General features: G+C 48.4%; 2 protein-coding genes across 5 annotated transcripts in view; one reads left to right on the top strand and one right to left on the bottom strand.

Annotated features, from left to right (window-relative positions):
- TMEM150C (transmembrane protein 150C) overlaps nucleotides 1–12,077 on the top strand; it is a 26,712-nt gene extending 14,635 nt beyond the window's left edge. For 3 of the 4 annotated variants that reach the window (XM_063156664.1, XM_063156665.1, XM_063156666.1), the window contains exons 3-9: nucleotides 1,242–1,326; nucleotides 2,341–2,394; nucleotides 2,512–2,544; nucleotides 2,647–2,714; nucleotides 6,214–6,341; nucleotides 9,022–9,199; nucleotides 9,816–12,077. In XM_063156664.1, the coding sequence (XP_063012734.1) occupies nucleotides 1,242–1,326; nucleotides 2,341–2,394; nucleotides 2,512–2,544; nucleotides 2,647–2,714; nucleotides 6,214–6,341; nucleotides 9,022–9,199; nucleotides 9,816–10,024 (755 nt within the window). In that variant the 3' untranslated portion in view covers nucleotides 10,025–12,077. The remainder of the gene's footprint in view (nucleotides 1–1,241; nucleotides 1,327–2,340; nucleotides 2,395–2,511; nucleotides 2,545–2,646; nucleotides 2,715–6,213; nucleotides 6,342–9,021; nucleotides 9,200–9,815) is intronic. The other variant, XM_063156667.1, reaches the window with a different exon arrangement.
- ENOPH1 (enolase-phosphatase 1) lies at nucleotides 12,065–20,984 on the bottom strand. The gene is made up of 6 exons (XM_063156663.1): nucleotides 20,863–20,984; nucleotides 17,566–17,667; nucleotides 16,512–16,714; nucleotides 15,494–15,626; nucleotides 15,100–15,223; nucleotides 12,065–13,977 (listed from the first exon to the last, which is right to left on the bottom strand). The coding sequence occupies exons 1-6, from the start codon at nucleotides 20,944–20,946 to the stop codon at nucleotides 13,838–13,840; spliced, it is 786 nt and encodes a 261-aa protein (XP_063012733.1). The 5' UTR covers nucleotides 20,947–20,984; the 3' UTR covers nucleotides 12,065–13,837.

The following is a 20,984-nucleotide window of genomic DNA, read 5'->3' as shown; positions in this document are numbered from 1 at the left end:
CTGGGGGCTGCTGTGACATGGGGAGGGTGCTGACTCTTTTCTGGGTCTTTAGAGCAGGGAGCAGACCATGGCTCTGTGCTGCAGGTGTAGGAAGGCCAGGGGAGTTGAGAGGAGGAGGATGACAATGTGGGTCCTTTCTTCTGTAGGGCAGAGGGATGGGTCATGGCTTTAAGGACCTGGATGAGGTAATTGAGCTGCAATGCAAGCAGGCTCCAGTGAGAGGCTGTCATCTCTTAAGTTGTCCTGGCACCCCAGTTTGCCTCACTTTCTCCCTCATGCCATGTGGGTGCTGATGGGGAATGCCTGCCCTGCAGCAGGGAGGGGGCAGAGCACAGGGACACAGGCACTGCTGCCCTGGTGAACGTAAAGCTGGAGCTGTGAGCCTGGTGTTGTTCCCCTCTCTTTGTGTCTCTTGGCTGTGCTGCTGCCTGGAGGAACATTTATGGGGGAGGACAGAGCATGAGAAAATACTTGATCCATTATCAAAGGACTCTCATGGAGATGCAGGACTCTCTGTGTCCGCAGCACAGCAGCGCTCCTGAATTGCACAAATTACAGGGACAGCCCCGGCATTCCAGATGCTCGTCCAGCATGATCTTGCCTGGAGGACAAACGCTGTTCCTCGGGAGGCGCTGTCCGCAGCATCCTCGTGCCACATGCAGGATTTCACCGTGCCCGCATGTCCAGGGCTGATGCTGCTGGCAGCCTCATCCCGGCTCCCGACAGCGCTGGGAGTCGGCGCTGGAGCTCGGCTCCGCTCTAGATGTGGCCAGACACTATTTTTAGCTGCTTGCTGTGGCCAGGATGGGAGCTGGTCGTGCCCTTTGTGGGGATGATGCCAGCACGGGCATCCCTCTCTCTCCATGCTGCAGCTGAGGCAGTGTGTGGAATCGATAATGATCCCGGGTAGGAGGCTGCCTTGCCTTGTGCGTGTGGGAAGTAGCAGGGAATCAGAGCTGCAGGTCTTGTGGTCACCTCGCACAAAATCCTTGAGAGAAGTGCTTTGAAAACCACTCAGATTCTGTAGGTGTGGTTGAGAAGTCTCCCGCTGCAGGGCTCAGTGCCTCGGTTGTTCCAAACCGCGTGGAGGATGCTGCCTGCGGGCACAGCTTAACCCCTTGTGGCCATGAGCAGCTCGGTACCTCGGCACTGCCGTGGGATGCCCTTCCTGCTCTCAGAAGAGGTGGCTGAGGAGGGTGGGTGCCTCAGCCCTCTGTTGTTACATTGTTCTTTGTTTCTAGCAGGTATGGATGGAAAGAAATGCAGCGTGTGGATGTTTTTACCTCTCGTCTTCACCCTGTTTACATCAGCTGGATTATGGATAGTGTAAGTTATCTCCTGCTGGTTATCTGGGAGGCTGCTTCTCATTAAGGAGAATCTTTTGGGGATGCTCTGCCCTTGAGGTGCTGTGGGGCTGGGAAGGCACATGGTAAGGGCAGGGGCCAGTCTGTGCCACTTCATGGCTTGAAGCATCACATTTTTATCCCTGAGTTTCTGTGCTCTCCAGGCCAAGCTGCTGACCTCGCTTTCTTCCTGGTGTGTGCTACTGGGAGCTGCCTTAAAAGAGACAGCCAAAAATGTAAAATTTTCCTTTAATTACATTTTCTTTGAATGACTCAGCAGAGCTCTTGGAGAAACACTGAAGCCCTGCTTTGGGGTAGAAATTCAAAATCTGCAGCATCCAGCACCACACTGAAAATCTGCCAGCAGCTTAGTGCTGACACCTCACTTTCTCCCTCATGCTTCTTACCAAAATGCACATAAGACATGCACCTCCCTGAGCTGGGCTCTCTCCAAGCATGCAGGCAGATGACTGCAGCATGAATTTGGGAGTGAAAAATGTGTGATCAGCAGCTGTGCTCAGGCTGAGGGGCAGTTGTGTTATAGGATGTGACTTTGGCCATGGTCTATGGATGCTGTTTTTCAGCAGCAGGGGCAGCTTAAGCCTTTTGTCTGACCTCTACTGCTTGCTGTTTTTCTCATCCCATCCCCTCTCTATTAAAACTGCTTTTGTGGATGGAGTACCATAGTAAACCTGATGAATCAAAATGACTCAAAGTAAAAATGAAAACATTCCCCTGGCTGGTTGTTTTTAAAGCAGCTCAGTTCAGTGACCCTGTTTGTCTACTCAACCATGCAAACCAGATACAACACAAAGGAAGGCACATGGACTGAGAAATAATAAAACTGCCTGCTTGGGCAGAGGAAAACACAGGATCCTCCAGCAGATCCTGTCAGTGGGCTTGCAACACTTAATGTGTTGTTTGAGTGATATTTAGAATGGAAGCTAGGATGAGGTTTTTCACTATTTCCTTATTTCTTTTCCCTTTTTCTTGACAGGTACTTTATAGCAGTGGAAGATAACAAAATTCTCCCACTAAGTGTACCAGATAGGTAAGAGCTGTTTGTGGGCTTTATATTCAATCACTTGTTTCTTTGAAATAATGAAACAATAACAGCAAAAAGGGAAAGAAAACCTTGAATCTTTATTCCTGTTCCTGTGTCTCTTAGGAAACCTGGTCCCAAAAGACCACCTTATATAAGGTAAATGAATTATTTTCTTCCAAGTACTGCTCTGGTTCATGTGTCTCTGTTTATGTGTCTCTGCCATCCTGGAGTTACAATGATACACTTTATATTTTCAAGTATTGCAGGTGATGCACCTCCTGCAAGCTGTGTGTTTAGTCAAGTCATGAACATGGCAGCATTTCTAGGTAGGAACCACAACTGGAGTTTCTTTCTTTCTGTTTGTTTTAAGAGTCACTGAAACTTAAGTAATATCCTGTACATATTCTTCTTGAATGTGATGATGTGACACCTTTTGAACTGTATGTTTCACTGCTGCTTCTTTCTATTGCAAAGAAAGAAATGTGACAGGGGAAATGCAACCTCCAGACTGCAAATCTGTGTCGTGGGAGGCGTGATGGTAGGTGACTGTCTTGGCCTTGGTGATCGTGAAATGGTTGAGTTTAGAACTTCTGCTGTAATGAGAAAAAAGGAATTTAGGGAATCAAAGCAGAATTGATCTCCTAAATTTCAAGAAAGCAAGCTTTAGGCTCTTCAGGGAGGTACTTAGCAGAATATCTCAGGAATCTGCTTTTGAGGGTTTCGGTGTCCATGAGTGCTGGTCAGTGTTTAAGAACCACCTTCTAGAAGCACAGGAGCAGGCAACCCAGCTGTGTGGGGTTGTGCTCAAAGAGGGGGGCAGAAGCCCAGCTTGGCTTAAGAGGAGAAAGCCATTATGTGGTCTGTGGGAGAGAGGTTAGGCTTTGCAGGAAGATTGCAGAGCTGTGGTTTGTATATGCAGGGAGAAGACAAGAAAGGCCAAAGCTCAATTTGATTTAGAACTGGCCAGAGTTGTTTCAGACAACAAGAAGAGTATTCTTTAAGTATGTCAGTGGCAAAAGGAGGCCTAAAGAAAATGTTGGACAGATACTTGTTAAAGGCTGTAACCTGACTAATAGGAGTGAAGAAGAGGAGAAGGCGTTCAATGCTTTTTCTGCCTCAGTCTTTAATAAAATGTTGATTTTATTAAAGACTGGACACACTTGTCCAGTTCTTGGGGTTGAAGGACTACAAGACTGGGAGCAGTGACTGTCCATTTGTGAGCACTGGGATTGTCATGGGCCAGATGTGTCAGCTGAATGCTCACAAGTCCCTTGGTCCTGGATGGGATTAATCCCAGAATACTGAAGGAGGCAGCGAATGTTAAGGGCAGGACCCCTCTCTATCTTCTACCAAATGTCTTGGGATTTTGGGGAGGGCCTGTTGACTGGAAGCTAGCCAGTGTTATTCCAGCCTAGGAGAAGGGCATGAAGAAGCACTCTGAGACCTACAGAGCTGTTGGTCTAACCTCAGTTCCTGGAAAAATGATGGACAAGATTATATCGACACATTTAAAGAATGATGCGATCACCAGGCACAGTCAGCATGGGCTCCCAAAGGGAGAGTCCTGTTTAAGAAGTTCAGTATCCTTCCATGATAGGGCCACACACCTGGTGGATGAAGGGAAGGTGTTGGATGTAGCTTTTCTGGATTTTAATAGGGCTTTTGACACTGTCCCTCAGCAGCCTTCTGGAGAAGTTGTGCACCTGTGAGATGATCGGGTTCACAGTGCACTGGGTGAAGAGCAGGCTGACAGACAGGGCTCTAGAGAAGCCCCATCTGGCTGCCATGCAGCCACCAGTGCTGCCCCTCAGGGCTCAGTTCTAGGGCCTGTTCTGTCCAATATTTTTGTCAACGATCTGAATGAATGATGTGAAGGCACCATGAGCAAGTTTGCTGGTGATCCCAAACTGAGAGGTGCTCTTGACTCTCCTGAGAAACCAGGTGCCTTCCAGAAGGATCTAGATAGCTGGAACATTGGGTAGTGATTAACGGGATGAAATTAAACAAGTCTAAATGCTTGTTTAATTTCATCCCATTAAATGACAGAGTAACACTGGGCTCAAGTATAGATGGAAGAGGATGCAGAAAGGGAGGTGTGGATCTCTTCCTCCTCAGATCCAGAGGCAGGACATGGGAATGGTTCAAAACTGCTCCAGGAGGAGTTTGGACTGAACATTAGGAAGCATATTTTTACTGAGAGAGCTGTCAAACACTGGACTAGGATTCCTAGTGAGATGGTTGATGCCCCAAGCCTGTCACTGTTTAAGAAGTATCTGGACAATGCCCTCAATAACCTGCTTTAACTTTTGGTCAGCTCTGAGTTGGTCAGGTAGCTGAATTTGTTGATTGTTGTAGGCCCCTTCCAACAGAAAGAATCTATTCTGTTCTTATCTCTTCTTTGTGGGTAAAGTTAGTCTTTCCTCTGCTGTATTTGTGTACTTCTGAGAGCTGCTTTTGGCTTGTATCTCTGACCACCTTAGTTATGTCAAAGCTAAAGGAGACGAAAACTACAGAACCATGCTAGAAGTATGGGAATTACTGAAATTGAAAATACCATTGTTTTGCTGGGAATGCTTTTAATCCCTTTTTGTCGTTCCCATCAGATTTTAGAAAAAGATCACATCATTTCAGGAGTCTGTATTGCAGATACAGAAATTAAAAAGTTCTTGTACATGTGCTTGAGTAGTCACAGGTGGCTGTCCCAAACAACTGCCTGGGGATAGAAAATATAAATCCTCTTTTTGGGGTGGAACAAAGTTCTCATTTTTAAGGATTTGGAGTGGATTGATTCACTAGAGTAATTGTGAGAGAGTAAATTCAACTGTTTTTGCAGTTTGGGTAATTTTCACTTACAATGCCCTTATTTTCCAAAGCCATGTTTTCAGTCTTATACCAGTGGTAATATATTTTCGATATTGTACCAGCACTTTTGTGGAAAGTGCAGATCTAATTTGCTAAGGTGAACTATTTACAACAATATGAGCTACTTGCTATTGATTTGAGCATGAGCATAAGAAGGTGTTTGCCAGCAAGCAAGCAAATTTTGCTGTTCAACTAAATTGGTTTTTAGTGGTCTGGCTTGAATCACATATGAAAGCCTGGCTTTCTGTGTTGTTCCATGCACCATTCACTAGGGAGGGCAAGAATACATAATTTGAGTATCTTCTGGGGTTGTGCCATATCATATGATGTATGAAATATCATATCTATAATGTATCATATATACACAGTGCTTGGGGGAGTTGTAATAAATGTTATTCCAGTCTTCATGGAAAGTTAATGCAACATTTTGGCTCATGTTTGTGGCAACAGAACTTGTTCCAGAGGAGGAGAAAAGGCAGTGGACGTTATGGCAAACCCTGAATAGAAATATGTATGGCAAACCCATATAGAAATATGTATGTGCCATTCACATGTATTGAATACAAGTGGGGTTTGACATCTGTCCTCCAGCTGAGCTCAGCACTTGTGAGTGGAGTGAAGCAATGCAAGTCCAGGTGCCACTAAGTGAATGCATGGTGTGCATGTGACGGACTGTGTGCTGGGAGCTTCACAGGCAAGCAGGAAGGTGTGCTTTCCCCCAGAAAATTTGCAGACAAAGCATAATGAGAAAAGGAAGCCTGGATCTTGCTGTGGCTGGATTACAAGAGAAATGCTTCCTGCGCTCAATCTTGTCCCCGATTAAGTAGGAGGGGGCTGTACAGAAGCACAAAGCTTGCCAGGCTGCAGGTAGAAAGAGGAGGAGGGGGCTGTGAGGCCCCAGGCAGGTGTTTGCTGCAGCAGGTTCTCCCTACTGATGTCCCCTGCCTTGTGTTTCCTTCCCAGCGCTTGTTGTGGCTGTCCTGCGCTTCATTCAGCTGAAGCCCAAGGTGCTCACCCCGTGGCTGAACATCAGTGGCTTGGTGGCTCTGTGCTTGGCCTCTTTTGGGATGACCCTGCTCGGCAACTTTCAGGTACTGCTCTGCAGGCTTGGACTGCGCTGTCTGTGCTGTGACTGCCCCGCTTTCCTAGCGGCTCTGCTCGGGTCTTTGAGCCAGCTGTGATGTGAGCCTGGGAAAAGCACCAGCCTGTGGCATTCACATTCTCTGAAAAAATCCCTTCACCCAGGATTCTTCTCCTGGGAAGCTGAGAAGCCTCAGAGAAAAGGAAAACAATTCTTATCTCATTTGCTTCTCCTGTGTTGTGCTCATGCGAAATGTGTTTGCAGATTGTTTACCCACAGGTGATTGTTCCATTGGATTCTGGTGTGAGTTGTTTTGACTCTTTGGCCAATTGGGGCCAAATTGTGTTGGGACTCTGGAAAGGGTCACGAGTTTTCATTATTATCTTTTTAGCATTCAGTAAGTATCCTCTCTGTATTCTTTAGTACAGTTTAGTATAGTATTCTTTAATATAATATAGTATAATTAAGTAATAAATTAGCCTTCTGAGAGCACGGAGTGAGATGCATCATTCCTGCCTTTGTCAGGGCAGTTTCCAGCTAATACAGTTTCCAGCCCTCCCTTTACCTGCTCTGCCACCTCTATCTGCCACTTGTGAGCTGAGATGAAGGGCCACAATCACTTTTCACATGTCTCCAGCAGGGTTTGCACCTGCAGGCTTAGACCTGACCTGCTGAGAGCCTCAGCAGGAGCCTCCTGAATCTCTTGAGCCCTGCCAGTCGGCACAGATGGCCCTGGGTGAAAGGGCTGAGCGGGAAGTTTGTGGACACATCTGTGCAAACAGATGCACAAATGCCCCTACAAATTTAGCAGACAGCTCAATGTCCTTCTTTTAAAACACATGTTGCTTTAAATGCACCTCCTGCTGATCCTGAGACCTGCCAGGAGAGGGACACAGCAGAGGAGTGCCAGGACTTCTCTGGATGTGTGAGTGAGGGCCCTCCATTCCCCCTCTGTCCTGCAACGCTATAGCAGCAAACATCTGCCACATCTGTAGGGGTGGGTGTCCCCTGTGATCACCATTGTGTCTGTCAGGGCTGCATGAAGATCGAGGTGTTAGTCAGTGGGGCTTGGGTTGGACTCTGAGGCTCTGTCTCTCACTGGGGTGCACATAGTGACCCCCAGTAATGGCAGGAACTGAGAAAGGCCAGTGCAGGCTGGCTGTTTCCCAGTACAGAAATGGTACTTGTTTTGTGAAGGGTGAGGAGGATCTCTTTGGATTATACAGTTATTGAAGGAACTTGGTGTCCTTAACAGTTGACTTTTTTTTTTTTTTTTCTTTTTGAATAAGGTGTGAGATATTTTGACTTTTATGAACTTGGTCTTCCTAACTCCACAGCACAAGCCCAAAACCCAGGGTCTTGTTTTTTCACAAGAGCTTTCCAGCTAGGAATTATGAAGCCTTTGTAACAGCTTTGTCTACCTCTGAGAAGAGTATTTCTAGTACAGGCACTAGGAAATGGTTTCAACTTCACTTTCCATTTTTCAGTCTTCAGAGCAAATAATTGTAATTTAACAGCAGATGCTTTGAATCTTACCTGGCTATAAATTCTGATTATTCTGATATCTGATTCTAACTATCCATTCCATGTTAGTTACCTAGATCTTTTGCCAAACATGAAAACATGCTGTAATGAGACCTTAATCTATGCCTCTCCCTGCCTGACTGCTGAGCCAAATGTGGCATTAAATCATATTTCTGGAAAATTATGCATTGGGTGTTTTAGAGGGACGTTATAGCTGTGAGTCCCTTGCAGTGCTGACTATCTTGGGAAAGGCAACTCAATCCCATTTTTGCCTGAATGATTATTTGTACCTACTCTTGAAAGAAATTCAGGGTAGAGAGAACGGGAGATATCAGTGGAGGCACAGCAGCTAGATTGTTGTCCTGTAGATTGTGTCTTGTTTGATGGGTATTTGTTAAATCATCAAACAGGAATTAAGGCTGCGGGGAGAAGTTACAGACTGGTGGTTTCTTTTCTAGAAAAGCCTCAGAGGCAGAGGGAAAATGGAAATTGTTTGGCTTAAGTCCATGCTGGACTTTTTGAATGGAACTACAGCCTCAAGGAATATTTTTGCAGACTCTTGCTAGTTGAACCTGGCTGTCATTTTGCCTTGCAGTGTTGCACAGTCGGAGCCCTGTGGGACAGGGCGGCCCAAGGAACAGGGAAACACTGGCACTCCAGAGAGGTTGGGTTCATGTTGCCTCAGACCCCAGTGACCCAGGATTTGGTGCAACTTGCCAAACCAGGATGGGCAGAAGAGGAAATTGGAGGAACTTGCCAAACCAGGAGCATGTATTTGTGTTTTGGCTTGTGCTAGCTCAGGAGAGTGCCAGGGCTGGCACTGAAGGTGCACAATTTGCATCCATTGCAGAGAGCTGTACAAGACCCACAGTGGGTTGTCCTTGCCTGCCCTGGCCATCCCTTCGAGCCAAGGAAGAATTTATTTCTGAGCTCTGCATTTGTGAGTCTTGTCAGGGAGCTGTGGAGACAGTCCCCAAGCAACTGCATTTTCCACAGTGCTCTTGGGCTTTGGGCAAAAGATCTGCTTGACTGTGACAGCTGTCAACTCACCTTGGTAATGTTGCACCTTACCCCTCTGCCAGAAGAAATGATACACCATCTCAATCCAGTGAGCTCTCAGATAATTCCTGTTGTGTCCAGGCAATCACTGCTTTGTTTGTTGCTAGCTCTCCAATGATGAGGAGATCCACAACGTGGGCACATCTCTGACCTTTGGCTTTGGGACACTGGCATGCTGGATCCAGTCTGCCCTCACCCTCAAGATCAACCTGAAGAACGAGGGGCGGAAAGCTGGGATTCCACGGGTGGCTCTGTCAGCCAGCATCACACTCTGCGTGGTGCTCTGTATCCTTTTGTCCTGCTCCCCAGGAGGCCAGGTATTGTGTCTGTGCTGCAGCAGCTCTTCTCACACCTGTCCTAGGATCTCAAAGCATTTTGGAATGCTAATCAGTCTGGTTTCATGGCACAATCCAATGTGTAGAGTGATGCTTCCAGATTTCACAGAAAGGGACAGTTTTTCAGGTGATCTAAACAGAAGGAAATATTTCAAAGTGTGTATTGAAAGGTGTTCCCACTGCCTGTGGTGAGTGCAGTGATCTGATCCAGTTTCCACTGGGAAGCTCCTGGCAGGTACGGACCCCCAGCCAGGTCCCCACTTGCTGGCTCTGGATGCTCAAGCAAATCCTGACTTCTCTGCACCCGAGTCTTCCCCTCTGTAAATGTTTATCACCCTGATCTGCCATCAGGAAGCCCTGGTCTGCATAGGAGAGCTGCTGTGCTCCATGGGCATCATTGGACACCTGACATCCCTTCCATCTCTAGCATCACATTCACACTCTCCTCATGATGGCTGGATGGGTGGGCTTATCCAGGTGACTTTGCTCAGATTTTTTTCCCTGTTGGCTTTCAAACTGGTTGGTGTCTCTGCTCCCACTTGTTCTCCTTGACTTCCCTCTTCCAGATTTCATCCTTATGGCCCAGGGCATTCACATGTATGCTTCCAGGATCCAGTGGGGCCTAGTGATGTGCTTCCTGTGCTACTTTGGCACCTTTGCAGTGGAGTTCAGGCATTACAGATTTGAGATAATTTGTTCTGAGTACCAGGAAAACTTTCTGAGCTTTTCTGAAAGCTTATCAGAAGCCTCTGAGTACCAGACAGATCAGGTGTAGCCTGTCCTCTGGCAGGGGGGGAGGGGGGCAGGTGGGGTCTCATGGGTGAAACATGACCTCATTTACACTTTTTTGATGAGTTTCTTTCCATGTGCAATCATGATGGCATTGCCAAAGGGCTCTGAGGGTGGCTGTCTCACCAAGAGCCAAACAAACAGAGGTGTCTGAGAGGAGTGGGTCCATCTCAGTGGCAGCGTGAGAGTGCACAAGCTGCTTAGTTTGTGACTCTGAGTGGCTCTGTCACACTCCTGTTGCTCAAAACATTCAGCAGCCCCTCTGAGACTGGTCCTGCTCAGCCCACCCTGCAGAGAAGGAGCTGAATGAAGCAGACTTCTCCTAACAGCAGAGTCTTCAGGAGCCACCTGCTCCCGAGTCACCAGACTGCATCTTCCCTGTGTTTCCCGGGTTGTTTTCTGTGCTGCCAGCCGGGGGAGCTTGGTAGGGGGAGCAGCAGCAGCTGTTTCTCCAGAACCTGGAATCAGACACAGAAGACCCCAGTGGACTGGCTTTCATGGCAAGCAGGCAAAGCAGCCAACGGTAAATCTGGGTTTGGAAGGAGCTGTGCTGTGATCAGGAAGTGAGACTTGGCTGGTGCTGCTTTGTGGCCAGGCAGATCATCCCCAGGCCAGAGGGGTGACCCTGGGATGCTGTGCTTGGCTTCCTGGTGGGCACTGCTGGGAGTGAGGTGCTGAAATGAGGTGAGAATATCTGTGTGCCCTGAAGACAACCCAGAAGGCTGCTTCTTCCATGTGTAGTGCTTCCACCACACATTGTGTATAGTATTTCAAAAGCTTTTTTTAATTTTTTTTAATGTTCACTGAGGGGGAAAACATTGTGTTAGAGACACCAGGCTTGTCTGCCATGAGACCAGTACCAGTGCTTCTGGGCACAGGGTTTGGTTTTGCTCCTTGTGCAAGCCAAACTTCAGACATGCTGGTTTGGGCTCTGGGCCCCTCAGTGTGGCCAGCTGTCCTGAGTGGAGCCTGCTGCAGGTTTAAATGGGCTTCCAAGGTGCCAGGAGGGAGTTCTGGCACAGAGGCTGGCTGATCTGCCTGAGGGCTGGAGGTGCAAGGGAACAGCAAAACCAGAAGGGCTTCTCCCTCCCTAAAGAGAGGTTTCCAAACAGAAGGTCTGTTTTCAAAGGAGCTCAAAACCTGATTTTGGGAAAGCTTTTGGGTAGAGGAGTGATAGGAGTTGCTTCTCCCCATGGCTCCTATTTTCCTCCACAAATCAGGCTCAGCTTAGGTTTACATCTTGTCTGAGCTGCAGGAAAACAAGCAGAAATTAAAATAGTAGGAAAAGGTGCTTGAAGGGGAACTTGTACTGTTCTGTGGCATTTCTGACAGAGAAAAGTCAAAAGGGCATTCAATCTTCTGCAAAGGTCACAGGCCTCTCCTGAGAGGAGAAACAGCTGAGCCAAACTGTGTGTTAAGTAGAAAGCTTTCAGCCAGCCCTTTCTTTTCTGTGCACCAAAACTTGTTCTCAGGCAGCTGTTACAAATCCAGAGGATTTTTGGCCAACAGAGGGTTGTTGTGGATTGCTGAAGGCTTCCTCCTTGTAGCAGTGTCATGAGTGGAAGGCTTTCCCAGGAGGATGTGCTGAGAGTGGCCAAGGACACAGCTGTGTGAGGTGCCAGCTCCCATGGGGCTCATCCAGGGAGCTCCTCCTGGGCAAGGACAGGAGGAGACAGTCTGGAGAACATGCAGGTGGGATCCTCTTGCACTGGCACACACTCAATCCATATGGAGCACAAAATAGCAATTTGTTTTAAGGGTGTTCTACTGTAAATAGTCCACTGTGTCTTTTTTTCCCTGATTAATTCTTTCATTTTTTTATTTTAGCTTTTGTAATTTTATCAAAGAAAAAAAGAAGATTATGTGGTTTTCTTTCCTTTTGCTCCTTTTCCTATATGCAATCCAAACTGAATTTCAGGTTTTTAGTGACAATTCTGTACATTTCTTAGAGTATTTCTAACAGCACATTTCAGTACAACTAAATGACAACCAATGTACACTAAAACATGACCACTAAATAAAGTGCTTTTATGGAGAAAGTGAGCTTTATTTTTGTCCCTACCCCAAGCATAGCTTTCTGATGGCAAAGGCAAAACAAAAGGTGAGTATTTATTTACAGTGTAATGATTAACATTATCACTTAAGAAAGCCAGGAACCATTCAGCCATGCAGATACACTTACTGTAACAGCACTAATTAGCAGGCTCTTTCTAGGAGCAGCATCACACCCACTGCACAGCCCAGAAAGGCATCTGGACTAGCTGCCCCACAGCCTGACCTGCTACTATTTAATTCTTAGAAGGGCCATGCTGGCACAGCTGGGTTTCCCCCCAAGTGCTTGTCTCTTCATTGTTCTTTACCCATCAGCCTCCCTCAACAGGGACAGTGTAGGTATAAATCAGAGCTCAGGAAGGCAGCAAGCACATCCTCTATTCTGGCTGGCCGTGAGGGCAAACACCCGTGCATGAAGTGCCAGCAGCAGGGAATGGGGAAACAGGATTTCAGACTGCTCTGACTCCACTGCTACCAGGTACAATCTACCTGTGGCTCTCACTCCTGCACTGAGCCACAACTGAAATCCTAACATGGCCAGGGAGGTAGTACAGCTTCCTTGGCAGGACAAGGCTGCTGCCTTAAAGAAAGGACTGGGGAAAGTGACAGCAGGAACACAGTGTTCACAGGTTTAGAAATAAAATAATAAAGTTTGCCTTTTAGGTGCTGGGATCACTGGTGCTAAGACAGGAAGGCTAAATGCTGTGATGGAGTGAACACAATGTAAGCAAAGTTGTGTTTTTATATACTACATTAGGAAAAGCTCCATGACCATCTGATCTACATTGGCACAATTTAGGTAAGGTGAAAAGGTCAGGGGTTTAATTCTCATCAAATGCAGCAGGATGTCTGCCCTCAGGAGCAGTTTGTCAAAGTCTGCTCACTGCTGACCAGTGCTATAAATGTGTGACTGGGTGATCTTGGCTGGAGGAGGAGTTCTGTGGGTCAGTGCTGAGATACTTCAGAAATGCTGTCAAGCTGACTTTGGGCTTCAGATAGTTGTATCCCATAGCCCAGCACCATGATGCAGCAGTGAAGTGTGTTCAGAATTTAATTTTTAAAGCTGTATTTATATATACTTGACTTCATTCTAGGTAGACTGGTTGTGGAGCTCTAAGCAGCCTCCATATACAAGTTGTGCTGTTTTGTACCTAGAGCTGCTGCAGACACAGCCAAGGTACACATTATTCTGTGTCTAAAGAGCCTGCCTGCAGCAAGGGCTGGCTTCTTCTGTGGCAGCCTACTGTACTATAGCCCACAGCTGGCATTTCCCTTTGGGAATCCTAACTGTGAATGTTTTTGACTTAGCAGAAATCCTATCTGCAGGGAGAAGCTCACATATCCCCCCATAGTCCCCAGTGCTCCCTCTGGGACAAGGGGACAGGAACCTTGTTTGCAGACTGCTTCTAACAATGACAGAGCTCACGGTGGGGAATCGCAGCACCAGATTTCAGGGGATGAGTCTGGAGGAAGCATTCCCTTAGCTAACTGCTAGCCAGGAAAGGGGAGGAACAGCAGGCCTTGTGGGTGCTGCTCCCTGTGGGCCCTGTTCCCAGCTCCAGCTGGCAGCAGGCCTCTGTCCTACTGCACCAGGGACCCCACACCATACTCTCCATCCATACCTGCCTGCACGAGGCCCAAGACATCATGTGGATTTGGTTTGAAATTCTGATTATGGACAAAATGACCTAACATTTCACAAGGACAATTAGGTGAAGCACAGTCTTTTGTGCGCGCACCGCTTTCCCTAAGTGGAGGAGGGCAAGAACAGTTCGGTGAAAGAGGAGATGAGGCTGTAATAGGATTTCTCATCGTCCGTCAGTCCCGCGTTGCCCGGTCTGATCACCACAGCCACGTGAGTGTCCGCCTCCTCGGCTGCATTGGCTTCTGAAACAGACAGAGAGGGGACAGTGGAGGGGACAGCCCTTACTGACCTCTTCACTGCAGGGTCCCTGAGGCTTGAGGGTGCCCCAGAACACCCGAGTGCTTTTGAAGGCTGAGACCGAGAAAGCAGCGTTTGCACGTGGCAGGGCTCTAGAGAGGAACCAGCTCCTGGCAGACCTGCTGTGGATGGCTGCAGCTGCAGGAATGGAGCTGGCCTCACCATCCCCTCCCCTCTGCCAGCTGATGGCTCTCCAAGGCTCCTTGCAGGCAGCACACACCATCAGCCTGATTCCTGCTCCATCAGCTCGATTCCTGTCATGAGGCTGTGGTCAGCCTGTGGCATTTGTGAGTCAAACAGCTCCCTCTCCCAGTCACTTCTCACAAGCTTCTTTTTGCTCCCTGAGCACAAAAGGCCACTGGAAGATGATCCAGGGAAAAGGAGGTAACCACAAGCTGCCACCAGCTCTGCTGCCAAGGCTGGGAAGGAGGTAAGGACTAACTCTGGGGGACTGAGCTGGCTCAGGCAGAGACCCAGTGCTATTTCTGCCAGAAAGATGTTTCCAGCTAAAGCAGGAAATTAAATTGGCTTCTCAAGCCTGGCTTTCCATGGGTCAAGTCTTGGCAACCTGAAGCAATGTTTTCCTGCTGCTGAACACAACCTAAGCATAAAGTGGCACAAAGAATCAGCCACGTAGCAACACAGCAAACACCACCCTTTCCCCTGAGCCCTGGCCAAACCACTGACCCTGTTTGTAAATGGGCTGTGCCTCAGCACTCTCTCCTGCCTGGCTGGTGCAAAGGCAGGCTTTCTACTTGACCTATTTTCCCTCATTGCAGCGCTGCACATGGACATCCCACTGCTGTGTGCAAGCCTGGGTGTGTAAAGGAGGAGGATGGCAACAGCTAGAGGGAAGGTGCTGAAGCATTTCTGGGGTGCTTGTGAGAAGGCAGCAGCTAGAGGGAAAGTGGTGAAGCATTTCTGGGTGCTTGTGAGAAGGCAGCAGCTAGAGGGAAGGTGCTGAAGCATTTCTGGGGTGCTTGTGAGAAGGCAGCAGCAGCACACCTCTGAAGAGCACCCGCCTCCCCTGCACAGGTGAGAGGCAGCAGGACTGGCAGGTCACATACCTCGAGGGACATCTGTCAGGAAGAGGATGTTGTTGGTGGCACACCCAATACTGGCAGCAATCCTCCTGTAGCTCTCACTTTCTACCTTGGGGCCTATTTTGGTATCAAAGTGGCCATCAAAGAGCTGAAAGAGAGAGAGAAGCACAGGCCATTGCTGAGTGCCACCTGAAGAGCAGGGATAAATCTCCCTCCCTCCCTTTCTGCCATAGTAATGAGGGGTTGGTGCAGCCATGCTCTCACAGTCAACTCCTTAAGCTGAATTCCTATGGATCAAACCCACTGTCCCACCTTCCTGTCACAGAATTCATTCACAAAGTGTTACAGCAAGGATGGTTGTGGGAAGGGAGTGCTCTGCAGGGCGAGAAGCTGTAAGGAAGGTGGTAAGGTTATCTACCTCTAGGATATCACCTTCTGTAGAGTATCCAAACAGAAGTTTCTGGGCTTCAACGCTGCCTGAGGAGTAGATATAGACCTTCATCCCCGCTTCCCGCCACTTCCGGATGGCTGGAACAACATCCTCGAAGATTCTGGAACAAAACAGGGCAGCAGGTAAGGTGAGGTAAGCAGCAAACCCAGAGGCACCTGGGGGGACATCATTAGCCAGGCACTGTGACAATTTGTTTTGTCCTATTAGTTTGCAAGGGGACTTAATTTTCAATCTGCCCAGGGCTCCTGGAACCAGGTCTCTTCCAGCAGCAGGTGATGCAGAGCTGGGCAAGGAGATTTTAGAGACCTCACTCCTTGAATGCAGCCAAGAAGTCAGTTTTCCCCACAGTTTTTGGGTCACTGTAAGACAATTTAGCCTAGTTTTTAAAAACAAAACCAACAGAACGTGAGTCTCTCTTGATTTGGTTTTGGATGTTTACATTTTTCTGTCAGCTCACCTCATTTGGCAAAACTTAGTGAATTTATGGGCTTGTTTTACTTAGAGACCTGAAATGCACAGCTTAACTAAGTATCTCTTAAATAAGAAGACCAGGCTTAATTTCAGTTGTCCCTACTTATGGATTCCTGTGTTGTGGCTGAAACATGAAGAGGAACCTGAAGACAAAAATAAGTGGAAAGGCAGGAAACACACAGGTAAAAGACAAAGCAGAAGGAAACAACTGAAAGGGTCTGACCCTGCAACCCTGGCTTGTTTATACTTGTTCCAAAATATGAGTGCAATTTGGGGATAAAGAATGCAAGACTAAGAAATGTAAGAAGCTCATACTTGTGACTCTTGCTTTACCAAGAAATCTCTCAAATATTGACTTATCTGCTGAGCTAGTGATGCTACTTGTATAACAGTATAACAGTGGGGCTGTTCCCGGGAATAGCTTATGCAGCTCTTCTGCTAATAAACCTTAGGGAAGCTGCCCTCCAGAGCTGCCCCCAGGAGGGGGCACACAACTACTCACACAATTACTCACTCTCCTTTGACGTGCCCGGTGGCATAGGCTGCCCTCCACATGTGGCCCTGCAGCTGCTTCAGTGCCGTGGTTTTCCTGTCCAGGGACATCTGCCAGTGCACGTTGTCCACCACGGCCTGGATGACGCGCTCCAGCTCCTCCTCCCCGCTGCCGCTCTCCAAAGGGATGGGCACGGCCCCGTCCAGGCTGGAGTCCTCCTGAGCCTGCACAGTGGTGTCAGAGCACAGTGCTGACAGTGCCAAGGCTGTGGGGCTCACCCCTGCACAGGCTGTTTGCTAAAGAGCTGGGCTTGCTGATCCCTGCAGGTCCCCTCCAACTCAGACTATTCTGTGGTTCTGTGCAATCATCCATGATAAAAAGAGGGCAGGGAAGAGGTGGAGCCATTTCCACACCTCTAATGTAGGAAAGTGATCTAACATCTGCATCTATGCACTGCTGTACAGGACACTGCTTGAACTGCACTTCACATGAGGGGTTACAACATTGTCTGCTCTTCTCAATGGAAAACTGAGACTCCAGTTGTGTTTAGAAATACTTGCTTGGACTGTACTTTCCAAACCAACCAATTAGCATTATTGTAGCTGTATTGTAAATACTCTAATGAGAACTATGCGTGCTTAAGTATTTAATTACTATAATTAAGGCAAAGAAGCAAATGCATCTGTTGGCTTCAGCCACAAGTCTCAAATTGATGATGCTGTATCCCTGTACAGAGGCAGCATCCACTGCTCTGTGTGGAACAAGTGCTCTGCCTTCCCTGAGCTGCTTCCCAAAAGAGGTTTGGATTCAAGAAGTGCAGGCAAAAAGCTGGAAAGTCTTGGCTCAACAGCTGCCATAGGGCTGTGAAGACCAAGGTGAGCTGAGGGAAGCTGCTGCCTGCCAAGCCCAACCCCAGGCTTTGGATGGGGGAGAATCCAACCTTGAAGGCAACTGGCCTCCATGGATGAGGGCAGAGAGACGGGGACAAATGTGGGGTGACCAGGATGGTCCAAGTGACCCAAAGCCTCAGGCATGCAATGCAAATGCAGAGACAGGAATGACTCTGTTACTTAACCTGTTTCCTCAGCAGTCCCACATCCCGCTGGCACTCCTCCTCCTCCCAGTGAGCCCGCAGGTACTCCTTCACGTTGTCTTTGATGTAAGGGAACAAGGTCTCCTGGCAGAAAAAGAGGCTGCTCCTTTAAGCTGGCAGAGGTAAGGCTGACTGGCTTTTAAAGGAACCGTTTGCATGTCCTGCCCTGTACAGTTATTTCCCCAAATTTAAACATCCCCCACAGTGCTGCAGCTGGTGAAAATTCCTGCCAAGGGTGTCTGCCTGGTCACAGGACTGAGCCAGCCTCAGGCCAGGATCAGTGCAGGTGGATTTTTTTACACAAATGTTTACATAGCTGAAACTTTTAAAGCCTGCAATGGAAAGGTGGGTGACAACTTTTCCTGGGCTTGCCAAAAAATATGTCTCAAATGGCACATGTGACCCCACATTCTCACCAAAATTCTCAAATGGCACGTGTGACCCCACATTCTCACCAAAATTCTCAAATGGCACGTGTGACCCCACATTCTCACCAAAATTCTCAAATGGCACATGTAACCCCACATTCCCACAAGGCTGACAATGTATGTACTCTGAACAGGTAAGTTATGCTATTGTATTCTTGATGGGGCACTTATCCTAGCAAAGGTCATTCTGAAAACAGGTCTCAACCTGTCCCCAAAACTAGAGGACCTTTTAAAATGAAAAGCCTGGTCCCGTGACACTGAGCTCCACAGGACAGTCTTGCAAATGAAATTAAACGGGGTTTTGGAAAAGCAGCACAGGAAAATGACAAACCTTCACAGAGATCCCAAGGGCAATCAGAAATAATTACAAATTGCTCTCATTAGTGGTGTTTCACGAGTCAGGAGCCACAAGCAGCTACCGTGCACATTCCAGGTATGTGAAAAGCCTCAGGTTAAGGAGAAGGGCAGGGAAATCCTTCCTTTGGGTAGAGAACTGAGCTTTTCTTAATTTCTTAATTTTATTAACATGAACTCACCTCTCCTCAAAAAATGGCCCTAGGTATGTCATCTTTAGCTTATTAATGAATTAAGAAAGCAGTGGTCCTGAGATTATGATGTGATGGCAGAACTGCAGGATTTGGTATTGCTCTAATACTGTATCTTCCATGTTTTATATTTTAAAAACAATGCAGATTACTTCAAGAATTACCACAAACTTGCCTAGGGAAATCAAAAGCCTAGTAATGCCCCCAGTTAATCTCTCATTTCCTTTACTTTGAAGCTATCTTTTAAATCATGGAGGAAATTAAAGAGAATCCACTGGGAAATGCAGCTGACCTGCTGGCTTGGTTTAACCTCCTTTACAACTCAGATGTCAAAAGGAGCCAATTGTTTTTCAAAAGCAGCATTTCATACTCTTGTGCTGGCTAAGAAAAAACTCCCAAACTGACTGAAAGATCAGTGGATTCTGTGATTTGTGAGATTTTAAAAGGGTAAAAGTCTTGGCAAATGCATAGGTCTGTGAACTAAGAGGGGACACCCATGTGACAGCTGGAATAGTGGACAGCTCAGTGGGACAGATGGGTTGTGGGTGCCAAGAGTGATCCCAGTCAATGATGTATCAAGTTTAATAGGACATGAGTCTGTGTAGAAGAAAGACTCCAAATACTCTCTTTTCCGGTATCTTTCCTTAATCCACCCATCAACTGACTCATTCTATTCCCTTATTTTGCAGATTCAGTCATTCTAACATTAGAGAGAGGATTAAATAAAATCGTTTAATATTGAAGAATAAAGTGTCCACTGAACCATCAGTGGACCTTTCAAAGGCAGATAGAGGTTAACTGAAAGCCCAAATGAACTAACTTGTTCCAAGCATTTTCAGGATTTCCATCAAACTGAATTTTATTGGGAATCAAAACCCATTTGGCCTCCCTGGAGCAGAAAGACTTTGGGTGGAAATCCAGAGTCTCAGGTGCATGGCATGTTGTTCGCACAACTGCGAAACGGCTTTGAGGTGGACAGAAACAACTTAGCTGCTCTGTTAGATGTTTAGTAAGAAACCTCAGCTGTCCAAACTGTCTGAACTGACAGACATTGAGGGGAGGGAGGCAGCTGCAATGCCACCTAGGCCTGAAGTTTCTTCAAGAGCACTGGAAGAACATGGATGTAGGTCAGGCTGTTCATCTGTTAGACTGTGTTAGTAGAAGCCTCTAGAAAGGCAGGCAGGAGCCTTCACCTGCCATGGGGATCACAAAGCACCGTTTTAAGCCACTGGCTGCAAAATCCAATGAAAGCTGTCATGTCTCAGGGAGAAATCCAGGTTAATGAAGGGCAGGAGAAGGGATCCATCCGAGCAAGCCGCTCTCTCCTGCGAGCCAAAGCCGCCCGCAGAGGAGGGACCCCGGCTGTCACAATTTGCGGTTCTCCAAGCGCCTGTGACCCACAGGCTTCCCAGAGCCCTCGGTTCTGTACCTAAAGCAGCATTTCCAGCAGCCTGAAGCTTTTCCTAGGCAAGGGAAGGCACTCGTGCATTGGCTGCCGCTCCGGTCCCGGTGTGTCCCCGGCGCTGCCCTCCCGCAGGGCTGGACACGCTGCCCCGGCACACCGGGGGCGTTCGGCCGTAACAGCCTCCCGAAGGGAAAAGGCAGCGGATAACCCCGAGAATTATCGATTACTGCAAACTGCTAATTACCGAAATTAAGGACAAGAAGCATCGTACTTCAGCGAGCCCGCACTTGAGGCTCTCTGCAGAGCCGGGTGCGGTGCTGCAGCTCCAGCCATCAAAACAACAGCCATGCTCGAGGCTTTTCCGGGATGAGGCTGCGAGCACCCCAGCTGCCCTATATCCATCCGTGAAACAAACCCCTGACCTGCCCGAGGCTCCGAGCACCCCAGCTGCCCTATATCCATCCGTGAAACAAACCCCTGACCTGCCCGAGGCTCCGAGCACCCCAGCTGCCCTATATCCATCCGTGAAACAAACCCCTGACCTGCCCGAGGCTCCGAGGTTGCGAGCACCCATACTGCCCTATATCCATCCAAGAAACAACCCCCTGCCCTGCCCGACCCTCCGCAGCAGTGTCCTGCTCCCCAGCCCACCGCAGGGCGGCCGCTCGCCAACACAAGGCGTATTTTCTCGCGAGCATTATTCAGAAAAACGAGGAAAATGGGTCACGGCTTTCGTTCCCGGGGGCACCCCGGCCTGCCTTGAGGCGAGCTTAGGGCCGGGGAGGTCACGGTACGAAGGGCGACGCTCCGGGAGCCCCCCGCGACGCCAGGGCTGGGGGGGTCACGACAGGAGCGGCGATGCCCGCAGCCCCCCGCGGGGCCGGCGGTCACCGGGTCTCACCTGTACGAAGGCGATGGGGGTGGTGGTGCCCTCGATGTCCAGCAGGATGGCGCGCACCTCCGCCGGCACCGGCAGCACGCCCATGGCGGCGGCGGCACGTGGGGCGCACCGGGGACGCGCGG

This window comes from Melospiza melodia, chromosome 5, assembly GCF_035770615.1.
Source record: "Melospiza melodia melodia isolate bMelMel2 chromosome 5, bMelMel2.pri, whole genome shotgun sequence".
NCBI lineage: Eukaryota > Metazoa > Chordata > Aves > Passeriformes > Passerellidae > Melospiza > Melospiza melodia.
This window is presented reverse-complemented; position numbering and strand designations above follow the sequence as displayed.

Excerpts from the sequence above, each read along its gene's own strand:
- ENOPH1 (XM_063156663.1), bottom strand. The coding sequence starts at position 20,946 with ATGGGCGTGCTGCCGGTGCCGGCGGAGGTGCGCGCCATCCTGCTGGAC. Across the intron at positions 17,668-20,862 it reads CCCCCATCGCCTTCGTACAG|GAGACCTTGTTCCCTTACAT; the intron begins GTGAGACCCGGT and ends TTTTTCTGCCAG. Across the intron at positions 16,715-17,565 it reads TGGGACTGCTGAGGAAACAG|GCTCAGGAGGACTCCAGCCT; the intron begins GTTAAGTAACAG and ends ACCACTGTGCAG.